Source organism: Ranitomeya variabilis, chromosome 1, assembly GCF_051348905.1.
Source record: "Ranitomeya variabilis isolate aRanVar5 chromosome 1, aRanVar5.hap1, whole genome shotgun sequence".
NCBI lineage: Eukaryota > Metazoa > Chordata > Amphibia > Anura > Dendrobatidae > Ranitomeya > Ranitomeya variabilis.
The window spans coordinates 1,060,357,818-1,060,376,725 of record NC_135232.1 but is presented as its reverse complement, the minus strand read 5'-3'; the positions used below and the strand labels follow the sequence as shown (position 1 = coordinate 1,060,376,725).

At 46.5% G+C, this 18,908-nt stretch overlaps 1 protein-coding gene across 5 annotated transcripts in view; it reads right to left on the bottom strand.

Annotated features, from left to right (window-relative positions):
• Positions 1-18,908, bottom strand: part of ATP8A1 (ATPase phospholipid transporting 8A1) — a 263,767-nt gene that overhangs the window by 138,948 nt on the left and 105,911 nt on the right. For all 5 annotated transcript variants that reach the window (XM_077279834.1, XM_077279833.1, XM_077279835.1 and 2 more), the window contains one exon: positions 1,330-1,441. In XM_077279834.1, coding sequence (XP_077135949.1) covers positions 1,330-1,441 — 112 coding nt within the window. The remainder of the gene's footprint in view (positions 1-1,329; positions 1,442-18,908) is intronic.

The window sequence follows — 18,908 nt, the reverse complement described above, 5'->3', positions numbered from 1 at the left end:
TTACAGCTTGCAGCCTCATGGTATGTAAAGTGTTAATTGTCGAGTTAACATTTGCTACATAATAGACATGTGGGTGGGGCTAGATTTAGGAGAATAGAGAGGTGCAAGGAAAAAGTTACCAAACAATTACAGTTTTCTCTAGCAATTGTTTTGACACCTTTCACCCATTGATCTCAAATTCTTTTATAAAGGGGTTTCCGAAAATACATACATATAGATGGTTCATTATGTATTATAATCAGACATGCACATCGACCATATACAAATTATAGAAGCCCACCTCCTTCTCTTCCTCCAAAGTTTATATCCTCTTAATATATTGCAGTCATCATAATATACAGCCCTGTGTACTAACAGTTGCTCATTTTGCCTTTCTACCCAGCTAATTCTCCTCTTCTATTTGCTCTATGTAGAAACAGGAAGTCTCTTGTCCCTGCATATATCATTCCTCTCTTCGTCTTCTGTCCCAGCTGCTCCCTCCTCCCTGACAGGGACTTTTGCAGTAAATTATGACTCATGCAAGGAAAAGAGACCTTCTGCTTCTACATAGAGCTTAGAGGGATTCAGATAGTTATTAATCATGTGATGTCATAGGCCTAATGGAAAAAAGTCGTGTTAGCTGGGTAGAAAGGCAAAATGAGCAATTGTAAGTCCACAGTGCTATATACTATGATGACTGCAATATATGAAGAGGATTAAAACTTTGATGGGAGTGCTTATATAAAATTATAGAAAAATGTCCTGCGACCTAGAAAAAAGGTGTTTAAGGGTTGTCCGGTCCACACTATGTGACTGCAGACTTATGAATCCCCCAAAGTACACACTGAGGATTCACCGGTTTCTGAGCCAACACCAGAGGGTACGTATGTGTTATACATACTCCCGGCCAGTGGGCGTGGCCTCGCTCCATACACTTGTATGGACTAGGAACTCCGCAATCCAGTGGGCGTGGCAGACCAGAGGGCGTGGCTTCTCTACATACAAGTGTATTGAGAGCGAGGCCACGCCCACTGGACGGACTCTGGCCAGGAGTATGCATAACTCATACATGCCCTCCGGACCTGGCTCAGAAATCGGCAAATCCCTGCAGCACACAGTGCTCTGGGGGATTCATACGTCTGCAGTGACACAGAGTGGGACTACAGGAGATTACGGCATGACCAGCAGCTACCTGACCACTGTGGCCACTGGATGGCTGAAAAGTCAGGTGGTTGGGACATCTCCTCCTCCAGACCGGCAGAAGGACATAAGCAAGCCCTCTTTGTTCCAGGCACCATTTGCACAGCTAGCTTTAAAAAAAAAAAAAGACGCTAAGATAATGGGTCTCACCTGCACAAGCTTTGTGTCGTGACCGGTGTAGACAACGATGCCATGAACCCACTGAGTGTTCCTCAGCTGAGCTCCTCTCAGAAGAATTTGGTCTGGACCTAATGGGACGGTGCTAAAAGACGACAAGACAAACATGGTTAGACCCAAGTCTTCATACAAGGCAAGTCCACAGCGCCTCACCAATGAGGTTTAGACTGATGACCAGGTTTCTAGAGAGGATGCTGTATGTATCGCTACCATTGCTAAGGCATGGTATTGTCACAGTCAAACAAAAGTGAAAAATCAATAACTTCCTCCTGGGCTCAATGGCCAGATAAAAAAAATTGGAACTTTAAATCTCCATTAAAAACACAAGTCTAAAAACAGGATATTCTGTAAAAAATTTCCTTCGAACCTGAAAATGTAACCGATTCTTAATCATGGCATGCCGGTGATGGACGAAGGTTAGATTTTTCACATGCTCATCATCCATCCCAACCTGGATCCACAGTCTGCACACATTTGAGAGTTCGTGCTTTTCCATGAGGGGAGCGGAACAATCCCTATTTTCCATTTGGTGAATAAACACAAAGCACAGCTATAGAGCCAGTCGGCACTCGGGAAGGTGGTGGTTCTCGTGTCTAGGGAAGACATCCCATGTATAACCAAAAGTAGGAAGACCGACGCTCGTGCAGTTGTAGAATTTTCAAAGCTTCATTCCACCAGTGGCATCGAATATAGCGTCAATGACGCGTTTCAGCTCTAAGCCTTTTTCATACACAATGTTTGAAACGTTAGAGCTGAAACGCATCATGGATGCCATATTCGATGCCACAGATAGAATGAAGCTTTGAACATTCTACAGCTAGGTGACCGCCAGTATTTCTACTTTTAAAATCATAAATACAATTTACAACATATTAAAGTCAAACAGGTCCTCCTAAGACTATGTGCACACGCTACGGACTGGTGTGTGGATTTTTCTGCACTGATTTTGATAAATCCGCAGGGCAAAAACACTGCGTTTTTCCTGCGGATTTATAGCGATTTTACCGCAGCTTTACCGCGGTTTTTGTGCGGATTCTACTGCGGTTTTACACCTGCGGTTTAATATGGAGCAGGTGTCAAACCGCTGCGGATTCCGCACAAAGAATTGACATGCTGCGGAAAATTAACCGCAGCGTTTCCGCGCGTTTTTTTCCGCACCACGGGCACAGCGGTTTTTATTTTCCATAGGTTAACATGGTACTGTACACCGCATGGAAAACTGCTGGGGATCTGCAGCGTCAAAAACGCTGCGGATCCGCAGTAAAAACCGCAACATGCGCACATGGCCTAAACCTGCCTGCTGGATGATGTTGGGACAGGGAAGGAGCAGGCATTTTTAGAAGATTGACCAGGAGATAAGCCGTCGGCGGAGATGTCTGCTAATGGATTACTCCACTTTTGCCATATAAAACACATGCATGCTCTGCTGAGTTGATAGAGCATGTGTTTTAAGGATAAGGGAAGATCTAGCTGATGTGTTTAGCCACATGAAGGACCCGTTGCTCCCCATCTTTGAAGAGAGACAATGCACAGTGAAGAGTTTATCCAGGAAGATCAAAATATACAATGTGTCATTAATATTAATAGGATTGTATCAACAGGACAACCAGAGATCACATGGATGGCCCCCCATCTACAGATCGGATGGCCCCCCCCTACAGATCGGATGGCCCCCCCCCTACAGATCGGATGCCCCCCCCCTACAGATCGGATGCCCACCCCCCCCATCTACAGATCGGATGCCCCCCCCCATCTACAGATGGGATGCCCTCCTCCCGCCCCCCCCATCTACAGATGGGATGCCCTCCTCCCCCCCCCCCCCATCTACAGATCGGATGCCCCCCCCCCCCATCTACAGATCGGATGGCCCCCCCCCCATCTACAGATCGGATGGCCCCCCCCCCATCTACAGATCGGATGCCCCCCCCCCCCCATCTACAGATCGGATGGCCCCCCCCCCCCCATCTACAGATCGGATGGCCCCCCCATCTACAGATCGGATGCCCCCCCCCCCCCCATCTACAGATCGGATGCCCCCCCCCCATCTACAGATCGGATGGCCCCCCCATCTACAGATCGGATGGCCCCCCCATCTACAGATCGGATGGCCCCCCCATCTACAGATCGGATGGCCCCCCCATCTACAGATCGGATGGCCCCCCCATCTACAGATCGGATGGCCCCCCCATCTACAGATCGGATGGCCCCCCCATCTACAGATCGGATGGCCCCCCCCATCTACAGATCGGATGGCCCCCCCATCTACAGATCGGATGGCCCCCCCATCTACAGATCGGATGCCCCCCCCCCCCATCTACAGATTGGATGGCCCCCCCATCTACAGATCGGATGCCCCCCCCCCCCCCCATCTACAGATTGGATGGCCCCCCCATCTACAGATCGGATAGCCTATAGCAAGGAATTCTCTATTTGTAATCTCTAACTGAGGCAGGGAGTAAGTCTACTTCCCAATGGAAGCTACATATAGCCCATCGTGTCACAAAGCAGATCCCCTATATACAGTATGTCACAAAGCAGATCCCCTACATACAGTATACACAGCAGATACCCTATATACAGTATACACAGCATGTCACAGCAGATTATATACAGTATACACAGCATGTCACAGCAGATCCCCTATATACAGTATACACAGCATGTCACAGCAGATCCCCTATATACAGTATACACAGCATGTCACACAGCAGATCCCCTATATACAGTATACACAGCATGTCACAGCAGATTATATACAGTATACACAGCATGTCACAGCAGATCCCCTATATACAGTATACACAGCATGTCACAGCAGATCCCCTATATACAGTATACACAGCATGTCACACAGCAGATCCCCTATATACAGTATACACAGCATGTCACAGCAGATCCCCTACATACAGTATACACAGCATGTCACAGCAGATCCCCTACATACAGTATACACAGCATGTCACAGCAGATCCCCTACATACAGTATACACAGCATGTCACACAGCAGATCCCCTACATACAGTATACAGAGCAGATCCCCTATATACAGTATACACAGCATGTCACACAGCAGATCCCCTATATACAGTATACACAGCATGTCACTGCAGATCCCCTATATACAGTATACAGAGCAGATCCCCTATATACAGTATACACAGCATGTCACAGCAGATCCCCTACATACAGAATACACAAAGTCACAACATTGTAGAAAAATATACAAGAAGCGCGTACAACGATGTGCAGGGCTGTCCTCCATGTCACCACTAGAGGTCACGATGAGGAAACCTGCTGGAGACCCAACAGCCGCAGAAGACGGGCAGATCAATATGTCACCAGCGCGTTCTTTCTATTTCCCAAATGCCTCGTGATCCCCACACTGCCTCATTACACAATGCCGATACATTATTAATAGATTACTGGATGAGTGATCATCCACATCCAGGCCATCTACCTGGGAGAGCAATGAAGTCTCCTGACCTTTGGACAAACCAAGCGTGCGTAATCCCTATATTAAGTTGCGGTGTTGAAAACAATTATTTTCTTTCGGTGATCGACCAACTATTCAAACCATTGATGCAAGAACGACTAACACATTATCACCATTGCACCCACCTCAGCCCCATTAAAATGTAAAGTTGTCATCATTCAGGGAGATTAGTGCTGCGCCGTCGGCTGAATTTCTACATCCATTATTACCTTGTGTAGTCAGATATTCTCCAATATTCATACACTTGTTGGCCGGTTTATTTAGAACACAGGACATTATGTAACTGCATGGGTAGATGGTGCCGTCTGGAGCCCAGGTAAGCGCTAATCACAACAATGTGGATATTACAGCACTTAATGACACTTCCACTGACGTACACAGCAAAATACAATGTACCAAACCGTCCATGCCACTGACTGACAGCTCTGTGTACACTGTGCATTAACAGTGAGCTGCTAATCTGTGGTGGAGGCGGGGCTGGACCAGGAGGCACGAGACACCTAGTCCTGCAGTGATAATACCCTGCTGATAAAACACGGATTTTAGTTAAACAGCAACACAAAACCCAGTAAGTGACACATTATTGGAATCAGGGTCTCAGTCCCTACATCATGTTGCTCTCAGATTACATAGCAAAAACCTGCTGTGAGAGTCCCTTTAAATGGAATATGTCAGCAGGCTTTTGTTACCTAATCTAAGAGCAGCAAGATGTAGTCAAAGAGACTAGAAAACCAACAACGTATCACTTCGTTTACTGGGTGCAGTGGTTCCGACAATTTATTTAGTATGCCTTGCTTATATAATGCTAACATATTCCACAGCCCTTTACATACATTATCATCACTGTTCCCTATCAGTGTTTTTGGAGTGTTGGAGGAAACCGGAGACACTGGAGAAAAGCCAGGCAAACTCTAGGACATACAAACTCCTTGCAGATGTTGTCCTTGGTGGGATTTGAATCCAGGACCCCAGTGCTGCAAAGCAACAGTGCTAACCACTGAGCCACCATACAGTACTAACTACTGGGCCAGCATACAGCGCTAATCACTGAGCCACCATGCAGCACTAGTCACTGAGCCACCATACAGTGCTAACCACTCAGCCACCATACAGTGCTAACCACTGAACCACCATACAGCACTAATCACTGAGCCACCATACAGTGCTAACTACTGAGCCACCATGCTGCCCATAAACACAATCAGGATTCTTATATTTAGCAACGCAGCAGAGCAGAGGAAGCTTCCCCTGCCCACACCAGGCTCTGCATATACATTAATACAGCACTTATTAAACCATTAGTGTCTTATTACTAGTATATTGCTATCTTGTATGTCACGCAGGTGACGTCTGGCAGGAATTACACAAGTAATATCAGCCCATGACTATAGGAAAGGACAGAGGAGGTTGGAGAAAATGCATCATGTCTGTAAATAGTTCAATGCTAGTATAACGCTGTTTTGTATATAGTGCAGGTAAAATCCGGCAGTAATGTATACAAGCAATGTTGAATTGTGACTATAAGTAGAAGTATAAAGCACGCGTTCGACAAGGTGTACAAGTACTTACAACTGAACTCTGGTAAGGTGCCTGTCTTGACGCGCCAACGCGCGTTTCCCCCTTTCTTCGTGAGGGGGGCAAATATATATTGTATATACACTGTCTTATTGACAGTGAGCTGCTTATCACAGAAGGGGCATGGAGTTGGACTAGCATGCACATAATGCTCTAGTCCGCACAATCATAATCACCAGGTGATAAAACCTTCACTGCAAGTAAACAGCAAAAGGCCTGACATGTGACATATTGCTGAAATCTGTTTTAACCACTACCTCCATTCTATCCCCAAAACCTGCTGCCTGATTCCCTTTAAATGCTGTATAGTGAGCCAACTGCGATGGTTTTTGTCTATGTCACGCTCACGCCCTGACTGGTAGGCGTGAGCTCAGGGGGTTTGTGACCCCACTGTGCCACAAACCAGACTACCCTGGAAGGGGCGTGACTATGACCGCTGCCTGGGTTTTCACTGGAGCCCCTGATGGTGAGATCAGGCTTGTGCAGCAGGCAGCTGCCAGGTGCTACTCCAGGGTGGTGTGTCTGGCTGTGGCTGCTGATCCCACTTGGGAGACAGAAACACCAGGATTGGTGCGGGCATCAGGCAGGACTGGTAGAAGAGCACGAATGAAACTCAGACGAGTAGGCTGGCACGGCTGAGACACAGGGCTGGCAGAGACAGCAGAGAACACAGGGCTGGCAGAGACACGGCAGAGAACACAGGACTGGCAGGGACGGCAGGAAAAACAGGACTGGCTAGGACGGCAGGAACGGCTATGAAATATGAAGGAACAGGTAGGGACCTGTTCACACAGGAAGAGAACCGCAAGGCTGTGGATAGGAATGGTAGAGCAGCAAGAAATAGTGTAGCAACAGAAGCTAAGCAGAGCGGAACCGCAAGGAATGCGGAGAGGAGCTGCAGCGAGAGGTTTCTGCAGCAAAGCAATCGGAGTCACAAGGAATGTGGAGAGGAGCTGCAGCAAGGGATAACTGCAGCAGCAGAAGATAAGCAGAGTAGAAAGGAGCAGAACCGCAGGAGTGCGGAGCAGAACAAAAGGTACAGGGCAGGCAGAGCCGCAAGAGTGCGGAGTGTAAGCAGACTAAGAACACGAGGAAAGACAGCAGGGAAGGAAGCCACAGACAAGGTGACCAAGATAAGACTAAGTTCAGACAAGGAAATGGAACAAGACAAGAAACAAAGACAAAGACACAGGGACCAGGATATTCTGCCTCCTGGAGGGCGGACAACAAGACCAAGGCAATAAGACAGAGAAAAGCCTCCAGAGAGGGAGTAACAGAGCAAGGCCTGGCAAACTCAGAAGCTAACCACAAACTGAGCTAACACATTGCACAGGCCCAGACCACTGGGTGGAGCTGCACTAAAATACTGGAGGCCTCCTGGCAATTGGTCAGGAACAGATTAGACAGATGCACCTGATTCCTATAAGAACCAGAGAGTTCAGGCGCCGCCCCCCTATACACACAGCAATGAAGCATGCAGAGAGCAGAGACACAGAATATGGAGCTGGCATGAAACAGAAACCACATCATGACCTGGAGCAGTGGGTAAGATAGTGTGAGAGATGCGAGGCCATGCCGTGATGCCAGCAGAGTTGTTACAGTCTATATACACGAATGGGGTTTTAAATGGGTAGGCTTTCCATTTAGAGACACCCCAGACAAAGCCTAAAAGCTGAAACATGTCGAGGGTTACTTGAATTATTATTTTGACCTACTCATATATGGACTGCATTGATGTTTTATCTGCACTTGCACTTTATATTGTTACTATATATAACAACATTGCTATTTCCAGGCTTTTTGTCAATCCGGCTGTTTACCTCTAGTCATTAACTCTAGGATCTCGGGAGAATGTCTATTACTTTTTGGGTGAATGCATTTTTAATTATTGGAGACCTAATAATAGCTATGCACGCTGGCTCGGCTATTTCCAGAGCGGACGTGAACGGAGATGATCTTCATTCAGAGGCACACGAGACCTTGCTCTTTAGACATTTATGGCATACCTGTCGGTATACTGGAAGTTCAATAAGAAGATCCTTTTAACTACTATAAAAAGCACTTTGTGTGATCTTCTGCTGTGGTCTGACACGTGGGGCCCCACAGAACTGGACAAGCACGAATCTAACAAGGGTGGCATAGACTTTTAAAGGGAACTTGACAGCAGGTTTTTGCTTTATATAAAAATATTAGAACAAATGGAGTCAGAAAATTTGTAATTAAAGCACAAAGTCATTTTTATTTTTACATTAACCATAGGTATAAGCATACAATAAAACCATTATACTCCAATAAAAACATTAATATTCCATGATTGACAGGTGAAATATATATACAGTGGGGCAAAAAAGTATTTAGTCAGTCAGCAATAGTGCAAGTTCCACCACTTAAAAAGATGAGAGGCGTCTGTCATTTACATCATAGGTAGACCTCAACTATGGGAGACAAATTGAGAAAAAAAAATCCAGAAAATCACATTGTCTGTTTTGTTATCATTTTATTTGCATATTATGGTGGAAAATAAGTATTTGGTCAGAAACAAACAATCAAGATTTCTGGCTCTCACAGACCTGTAACTTCTTCTTTAAGAGTCTCCTCTTTCCTCCACTCATTACCTGTAGTAATGGCACCTGTTTAAACTTGTTATCAGTATAAAAAGACACCAGTGCACACCCTCAAACAGTCTGACTCCAAACTCCACTATGGTGAAGACTAGAGTTGAGCGACTTTCATTTTTTTAAGATCGAGTCGGGTTTTGTGAAACCCGATTTTGTCCAGAGTCGAGTCGAGTGCAGTCGGCCGATTATCGCTAAAAGTCGGGGATCGACCGAAACACGAAACCCAATGCAAGTCAATGGGGAAGCATAGTCGGCAGTGAGTGGAGGCCAGGAAAACACCTACAGTGCCCATTTTAATGCCAAAAACATCCATTCTTGTTTCTGAAGCTTGTCAATCTTAATTAACTTTATAATAATAGTTGGGCATAGGGAATTGGGGGTCATTTGGCAAAAGTTGTGGGGGGAGTAGGGCCGGCTCAAGTTTTTCGTGGGCCCAGGAAATGCGGACTACGTCACGGCGGTGTTGCAGGGAAAGGTAAGTATTTCAACGTTGCAAGTGCTGTGATCCTGAGCAAGCAGGGGGGGCCCACTCGTTCGCATTGGCACTGGCACAGGGCCCCTCAAAGTACAGCGGTGTGTTTGCATGGCGGGGGCGCCTCCCACCAGCAGCGACACTTTTGCGTACTCTGAGGGGCCCTGTGCCAGTGACGTCGCCAACGAGTATGCCCCCCCACCTGATGAAGGAACCTGCACTTTCATCTGCACCTTCCTCTCTGTCCCCTGTGTAAGGTGGTATAACATGCGGGAAGGGGAACCTTACTTTCAGCAGGGTCAGATTCTGGCTGTGTAGAGTATAAGGGGAATGTAGTGGTCTAGGTCAATGTACCAGCAGACTCATCTAGCAGTGGCTGGGCAATGGGCAGGATGAGGAGGAAACAGATATAGGGCCAAAGAATAAAGTAGGCTAAATGCAGTTCAAAATTGGTAACAGGACTAAACAGGTGGCATTGCTTTGTTCAGTGGAGTAGCAAACCCAAGAGCAGCAGACACTGTTTCAAGGGCCTAACCACACTAGTAGGCCAAATGCAGTTTAATATCTGATAGTATAGGGCGAAAGCCAGAATGTGGAAGCTCAGCTTTGTTCAGTTGAGGACAACACCAGGCAGGGGCAGACAGACACCTTTAGTAGGCCGGAACAGCCAATTGCATTTTTAAAAATGGTAATTTGGAACTGAAGGTTGAAGGTCAGCTTTATTCAGTTGAGGACAACACCAGGCAGGGGCAGACAGACACCTTTAGTAGGCCGGAACAGCCAATGGCATTTTTAAAAATGGTAATTTGGAACAGAAGGTTGAAGCACAGCTTTATTCAGTTGCAGCTTCTTGGCAATAATATAAAGAAGACGCGACAGGACAACACTCGGTGGATGCCATATCTGTGTTTTCAATGGAAAAAAACCTTTCAGTTAACTACTTGCAGGAGAAAGTTTTTGTAGCTGGTGGCCAATTTTTGTACTGTACCAGTTTTTTGTTGTATGTGTTTTTGTTTTTAATGTTAAAATGTCTGCATTTGATATCTCTCCAGTATTTTCTTTTTTATAAGCAAAATACTGCAGTTTTACATCGGTTACATGGATACACAGGCAGCTTGGTGGTCAGTGGAGGAGTATTTAAAGTAGGGACCGCAGACAGGCTATCAAAGGCCTAAAATAACAAACAATAGGCTCATGGCAGTTTTACATCGGTTACATGGATACACAGGCAGCTTGGTGGTGAGTGGAGGAGTATTTAAAGTAGGGACCGCAGACAGGCTATCAAAGGCCTAAAATAACAAACAATAGGCTCATGGCAGTTTTACAGCGGTTACATGGATACACGGGCAGGCAGCTGGTGATGAGTGGAGGAGTATTTAAAGTAGGGACCGCAGACAGGCTATCAAAGGCCTAAAAATAACAAACAATAGGCTTATGGCAGTTTTACATCGGTTACATGGATACACGGGCAGGCAGCTTGGTGGTCAGTGGAGGAGTATTTAAAGTAGGGACCGCAGACAGGCTATCAAAGGCCTAAAAATAACAAACAATAGGCTTATGGCAGTTTTACATCGGTTACATGGATACACGGGCAGGCAGCTTGGTGGTCAGTGGAGGAGTATTTAAAGTAGGGACCGCAGACAGGCTATCAAGGGCCTAAAATAACAAACAATAGGCTCATGGCTGTTTTACATCGGTTACATGGATACACGGGCAGGCAGCTTGGTGGTCAGTGGAGGAGTATTGCAAGGAGTGTCTGTCCCAGTACTCCCAAAATATAAATAGATGTTAATGTCTCGCAAAACAACCAAAAAAAAAAAAAAGGTGGCATACTTAGGTACAGGGGTGGGCTCATCTGCTGAGTTTCTGACATAGTAATTTGGCAGTAACTATTTAATGGTGCCAATATAGGACACAGACACAGACTACTTTAAGTTGCATCATAGATGTCTACAAATTTGTATTGTCAGTGCCAGACATTGAATGATGTCAGCGAATAGACTAAAGATTGGTGGAGCTGTGCGACATAATTTTGCACGTGGTAGAGAACAGTTTGAGCTGGGGGAGGGGGGAACTCTCTTGAGGCCGGCGGGACCGCCCCAGGGCCCCTCATGTTACAACGGTGTGTCTGACGTTGGGTGCGCACCACCACCGCCAGAGACACTACATTGTACTATGAGGGACCCAGTAGCAATGCCGTCAACCAAAAGCGAGCACACCCACCTCTTCAGACAAACAGCAGTCTCACGGGTGCTTGCGCCAAGTCGTGATACCACGGCCCCGTGTGGGGAGTTTGGCCATTTAGGGAGGTGTAAACATGTCGTATGCTGTACAATCAGCTGCAGCAAATTAGACATTAGAAAAGTAATTCACAGGCAAGAGCTTTTCATAGGAAAGCTAGGTGTCGGCCGGGCAAGGTGGGGCAAAAGATTTCGAAATCCAGTTGTGGTTCATTTTAATGAATGTTAGATCGTCAACATTTTGGGTAGCCAGACGAGTCCTTTTTTCGGTTAATATTGAACCTGCAGCACTGAATACTCTTTCTGATAGGACACTTGCTGCCGGGCAAGCAAGCTCCTGCAATGCATATTCTGCCAATTCTGGCCAGGTGTCTAATTTTGATGTCCAGTAATCAAATGGGAATGACGGTTGAGGGAGAACATCGATAAGGGATGAAAAATAGTTAGTAACCATACTGGACAAATGTTGTCTCCTGTCACTTTCAATTGATGCAGCAGTACCTGTCCTGTCTGCGGTCATAGCAAAATCACTCCACAACCTGGTCAGAAAACCCCTCTGTCCAACGCCACTTCTGATGTGTGCACCCCTAACACTCCTAGTCTGTTGCCCCCTTGAGCTCGTGTGAGAACGATCACGTGCGCTGTGTGCTGGGAATGCCTGAAGCAAACGGTCAACAAGAGTTGATTGTTTGGTTGCTAATATTAGTTCCAAGTTCTCATGTGGCATAATATTTTGCAATTTGCCTTTATAGCGTGGATCAAGGAGGCAGGCCAACCAGTAATCGTCATCGTTCATCATTTTCGTAATGCGTGTGTCCCTTTTTAGGATACGTAAGGCATAATCCGCCATGTGGCCAAAGTTCCAGTTGTCAAATCTCCGGTTGTGATTGGGTGAGGGGCAGTTGCAGGCAAATCTACGTCACTTGTGTCCCTCAAAAAACCAGAACCCGGCCTTGACACGCAACCAATTTCCAGTGCCCCCGGGAAAGGTTCCGCATTAAAAATATACTCATCCCCATCATCCTCCTCGTCCTCCACCTCCTCTTCGCCCGCTACCTCGTCCTGTACACTGCCCTGACCAGACAATGGCTGACTGTCATCAAGGCTTTCCTCTTCCTCTGGTGCAGACGCCTGCTCCTTTATGTGCGTCAAACTTTGCATCAGCAGACGCATTAGGGGGATGCTCATGCTTATTATGGCGTTGTCTGCACTAACCAGCCGTGTACATTCCTCAAAACACTGAAGGACTTGACACATGTCTTGTATCTTCGACCACTGCACACCTGACAACTCCATGTCTGCCATCCTACTGCCTGCCCGTGTATGTGTATCCTCCCACAAAAACATAACAGCCCGCCTCTGTTGGCACAGTCTCTGAAGCATGTGCAGTGTTGAGTTCCACCTTGTTGCAACGTCTATGATTAGGCGATGCTGGGGAAGGTTCAAAGACCGCTGATAGGTCTGCATACGGCTGGCGTGTACAGGCGAACGTCGGATATGTGAGCAAAGTCCACGCACTTTGAGGAGCAGGTCGGAGAACCCAGGATAAGTTTTCAATAAGCACTGCACCACCAGGTTTAAGGTGTGAGCCAGGCAAGGAATGTGTTTCAGTTGGGAAAGGGAGATGGCAGCCATGAAATTCCTTCCGTTATCACTAACTACCTTGCCTGCCTCAAGATCTACTGTGCCCAGCCACGACTGCGTTTCTTGTTGCAAGAACTCGGACAGAACTTCCGCGGTGTGTCTGTTGTCGCCCAAACACTTCATAGCCAATACAGCCTGCTGACGCTTGCCAGTAGCTGGCCCATAATGGGACAACTGGTGTGCAACAGTGTCATCTGCCGATGGAGTGGTTGGCCGACTGCGGTCTGTGGAAGAGCTGTAGCTTCTGCAGGAGGACGAGGAGGAGGAGGAGGAGGGGGTGCGAACGCCTACAGCCAACTGTTTCCTAGACCGTGGGCTAGGCACAACTGTCCCGAAATTGATGTCCCCTGTGGACCCTGCATCCACCACATTCACCCAGTGTGCCGTGATGGAAACATAACGTCCCTGGCCATGCCTACTGGTCCATGCATCTGTAGTCAGGTGCACCTTTGTACTCACAGATTGCCTGAGTGCATGGACGATGCGCTGTTTAACATGCTGGTGCAGGGCTGGGATGGCTTTTCTGGAAAAAAAGTGTCGACTGGGTAGCTCGTATCGGGGTTCAGCGTACTCCATCAGGGCTTTGAAAGCTTCGCTTTCAACTAACCGGTAGGGCATCATCTCTAACGAGATTAGTCTAGCTATGTGGGCGTTAAAACCCTGTGTACGCGGATGCGAGGATAAGTACTTCCTTTTTCTAACCAGAGTCTCATGTAGTGTGAGCTGAACTGGAGAGATGGAGATCGTGGAACTTGCGGGTGTGCCGGTGGACATGGCAGACTGAGAGACGGTTGGAGACGGTATTGTTTCCGCCGGTGCCCTAGATGCAATATTTCCGCCTACAAAACTGGTGATTCCCTGACCCTGACTGCTTTTGGCTGGCAAAGAAACCTGCACAGATACTGCCGGTGGTGCGGAAAATGGTGGCCTTACAGTGACGGAAGGGATGTTGCGTTGATGACTAGCTTCATTGGCCGAGGGTGCTACAACCTTAAGGGACGTTTGGTAGTTAGTCCAGGCTTGAAAATGCATGGTGGTTAAGTGTCTATGCATGCAACTAGTATTGAGACTTTTCAGATTCTGACCTCTGCTTAAGCTAGTAGAACATTTTTGACAGATGACTTTGCGCTGATCAATTGGATGTTGTTTAAAAAAATGCCAGACTGCACTCTTCCTAGCATCGGATCCCTTTTCAGGGATTGCAGACTGAGCTTTAACCGGATGGCAACGCTGTGCTCCAACAGGTTTTGGCTTTGACACGCGTTTTGGGCCAGATAGGGGCCCGGCAGATGGAACCTGTTGCGATGTTGATGCCTGCTGCGGCCCCTCCTCCACCTCTGCTTCTGAACTACTGCTGCCTGCACCCTGTTCCCTCAATGGCTGCCAATTGGGGTCAACAACCGGGTCATCTATTACCTCCTCTTCGAGCTCGTGTGCAACTTCGTCTGTGTCACTGTGTCGGTCTGTGGTATAGCGTTCGTGGCGGGGCAACATAGTCTCATCAGGGTCTGATTGTGGATCTGTACCCTGAGAGGGCAATGTGGTGGTCTGAGTCAAAGGAGCAGCATAGTACTCTGGCTGTGGCTGTGCATCAGTGCACTCCATGTCAGAATCTACTTGTAATGGGCATGGCCTGTTAAGTGTTTCACTTTCTAAGCCAGGGACGGTATGTGTAAAGAGCTCCATGGAGTGACCCGTTGTGTCGCCTGCTGCATCCTTCTCTCTTGTTGTAGTTTTTGCTGAGGAGGACAAGGAAGCGACTTGTCCCTGACCGTGAACATCCACAAGCGACGCGCTGCTTTTACATTTACCAGTTTCAGAAGAGGAGGCAAAAGAGCTAGAGGCTGAGTCTGCAATGTAAGCCAAAACTTGCTGTTGCTGCTCCGGCTTTAATAGTGTTTTTCCTACTCCCAGAAAAGAGAGCGTTCGAGGCCTTGTGTAGCCAGACGACGAAACTGGCTCCACAGCTCCAGACTTAGGTGGAATATTTTTATCCCCACGACCACCTGATGCTCCACTACCACCACCATCATTACCAGCTGACAATGAACGCCCACGGCCACGACCTCTTGCACCAGACTTCCTCATTGTTTTAAAAAATTAACCAAAGTAACTTTATTTGTTGCTGTCAAACAACTTACACGGTGAGCTATAACTTCAGTATGATTTCTATATCCCTTAACAGGTTGGTGAGACCACAAGGAAAATCAGGCACAATGTTACACACTCTGTTTTCTGTGGCACAAAATCACAGAGATGACACACACGCAGGACTGTCACTCAAGCACTAATGTCAATATTATTCTCCCACCTAATTTTTTTTTTTTTTTTCTCAGGGACAATTTAGAAACCAAATACTAATAAAAAAAATAAATAAATAAAATAGCCTTTCTATGGCCCACAATTAGAGAGAGAGAGGTGGCACACCCAGGAGTCAAGACTGGCACACAAGCTGAAAGGGCAATATTACTCTCCCACTGTTTTTTTATATATTTTTTTTTTTTCAGGGAGACTTTAGAAACCAAATAATATTAAAAAAAGCAAAAAAAAATAAATAGGCTTTCTATGGCCCACAATTAGAGAGAGAGAGGTGGCACACCCAGGAGTCAAGACTGGCACACAAGCTGAAAGGGCAATATTACTCTCCCACTGTTTTTTTATGTATTTTTTTTTTTCAGGGAGACTTTAGAAACCAAATAATATTAAACAAAGCAAAAAAATAAATAGGCTTTCTATGGCCCACAATTAGAGAGAGAGAGGTGGCACACCCAGGAGTCAAGACTGGCACACAAGCTGAAAGGGCAATATTACTCTCCCACTGTTTTTTTATGTATTTTTTTTTTTCAGGGAGACTTTAGAAACCAAATAATATTAAACAAAGCAAAAAAATAAATAGGCTTTCTATGGCCCACAATTAGAGAGAGAGGTGGCACACCCAGGAGTCAAGACTGGCACACAAGCTGAAAGGGCAATATTACTCTCCCACTGTTTTTTTATGTTTTTTTTTTTTTTTTTTTACGGAGACTTTAGAAACCCAATAATATTAAAAAAAACAAAAAAATAAATAGGCTTTGTATGGCCCACTGAATGAGAGATGGCACACACAGGAGTGGCACACAAGCCCTGACTGAGGCCAATATTTTTCTCCCACTGATTGATGTAGTGTTTTTGTGTTGAGGTAGATTTTAGAACACAAATCAAGAAAAAAAATAAATAGGCTTTCTATGGCCCACTCAGTGAGAGATGGCACACACAGGGATGGCACTGTAGCAGAAATGCCAATCTTAATCTTCCACAAAAAAAAAAAAAAAAACAGGGACTGTCCTACAATTACTATCTCCCTGCAGTAATGTAAGCCAGGTATGGCAGGCAGCAATAGGAGTGGACTGCTGCACAAATTAAATAAAAAGTGTGGACAAACAAAAAAGATAGCTGTGCAGAAAGGAAGGAACAAGAGGATATGTGCTTTGAAAAAAGCAGTTGGTTTGCACAGTGGCGTACACACAGCAATACAGCTATCACGGAGCCTTCTAGGGCAGCCCAATGAGCTACAGCGCTGAGAGAAAAAAAAAAAAAATGTAGCTTCCAGTGTCCCTGCACACCGAAGGTGGTGTTGGACAGTGGAAATCGCTACAGCACAAGCGGTTTGGTGGTTAGTGGACCCTGCCTAACGCTCTCCCTGCTTCTGACGAAGCGGCAGCAACCTCTCCCTAAGCTCAGATCAGCAGCAGTAAGATGGCGGTCGGCGGGAACGCCCCTTTATAGCCCCTGTGACGCCGCAGACAGCAAGCCAATCACTGCAATGCCCTTCTCTAAGATGGTGGGGACCAGGATCTATGTCATCACGCTGCCCACACTCTGCGTTCACCTTCATTGGCTGAGAAATGGCGCTTTTCGCGTCATTGAAACGCGACTTTGGCGCGAAAGTCGCGTACCGCATGGCCGACAAGCACAGGGGTCGGATCGGGTTTCATGAGACGCCGACTTAGCCAAAAGTCGGCGACTTTTGAAAATGAACGACCCGTTTCGCTCAACCCTAGTGAAGACCAAAGAGCTGTCAAAGGACACCAGAAACAAAATTGTAGCCCTGCACCAGGCTGGGAACACTGAATCTGCAATAGCCAACCAGGTTGGAGTGAGGAAATCAACAGTGGGAGCAATAATTACAAAATGGAAGACATTCAAGACCACTGATAATCTCCCTCGATCTGGGGCTCCACGCAAAATCCCACCCCGTGGGGTCAGAATGATCACAAGAACGGTGAGCAAAAATCCCAGAACCACGCGGGGGGACCTAGTGAATGAACTGCAGAGAGCTGGGACCAATGTAACAAGGCCTACCATAAGTAACACTACGCCACCATGGACTCAGATCCTGCAGTGCCAGACGTGTCCCACTGCTTAAGCCAGTACATGTCCGGGCCCGTCTGAAGTTTGCTAGAGAGCATTTGGATGATCCAGAGGAGTTTTGGGAGAATGTCCTATGGTCTGATGAAACCAAACTGGAACTGTTTGGTAGAAACACAACTTGTCGTGTTTGGAGGAAAAAGAATACTGAGTTGCATCCACCAAACACCATACCTACTGTAAAGCATGGTGGTGGAAACATCATGCTTTGGGGCTGTTTCTCTGCAAAGGGGCCAGGACGACTGATCCAGGTACATGAAAGAATGAATGGGGCCATGTATCGTGAGATTTTGAGTGCAAACCTCCTTCCATCAGCAAGGGCATTGAAGATGAAACGTGGCTGGGTCTTTCAACATGACAATGATCCAAAGCACACCGCCAGGGCAACGAAGGAGTGGCTTCGTAAGAAGCATTTCAAGGTCCTGGAGTGGCCTAGCCAGTCTCCAGATCTCAACCCTATAGAAAACCTTTGGAGGGAGTTGAAAGTCCGTGTTGCCAAGCGAAAAGCCAAAAACATCACTGCTCTAGAGGAGATCTGCATGGAGGAATGGGCCAACATACCAACAACAGTGTGTGGCAACCTTGTGAAGACTTACAGAAAATGTTTGACCTCTGTCATTGCCAACAAAGGATATATTACAAAGTATTGAGATGAAATTTTGTTTCTGACCAAATACTTATTTTCCACCATAATATGCAAATAAAATGATAAAAAAACAGAGAATGATTTTCTGGATTTTTTTTTTCCTCAGTGTCTCCCATAGTTGAGGTCTACCTATGATGTAAATTACAGACGCCTCTCATCTTTTTAAGTGGTGAAACTTGCACTATTGCTGACTGACTAAATACTTTTTTGCCCCACTGTATGAAGGATACAGGTAGAAAAGGTCTGGAAGTCAATGCTAAGCTGGAAGGTATAAGACAGGTAGGATCAAGTCCCTCCTGAGGAAGTCTATGCGAAACGCGTGTAGGGGCTGGCAAGTCGGGTGTCACACTGATATGGGTAAGGATCAATCCTCAGCTAGCCATTATACGTTTTGCTTCTTAAAGGCATATGAATACATTATATTATGGTCTACTTCTCATGAACTTGATTCTACCAG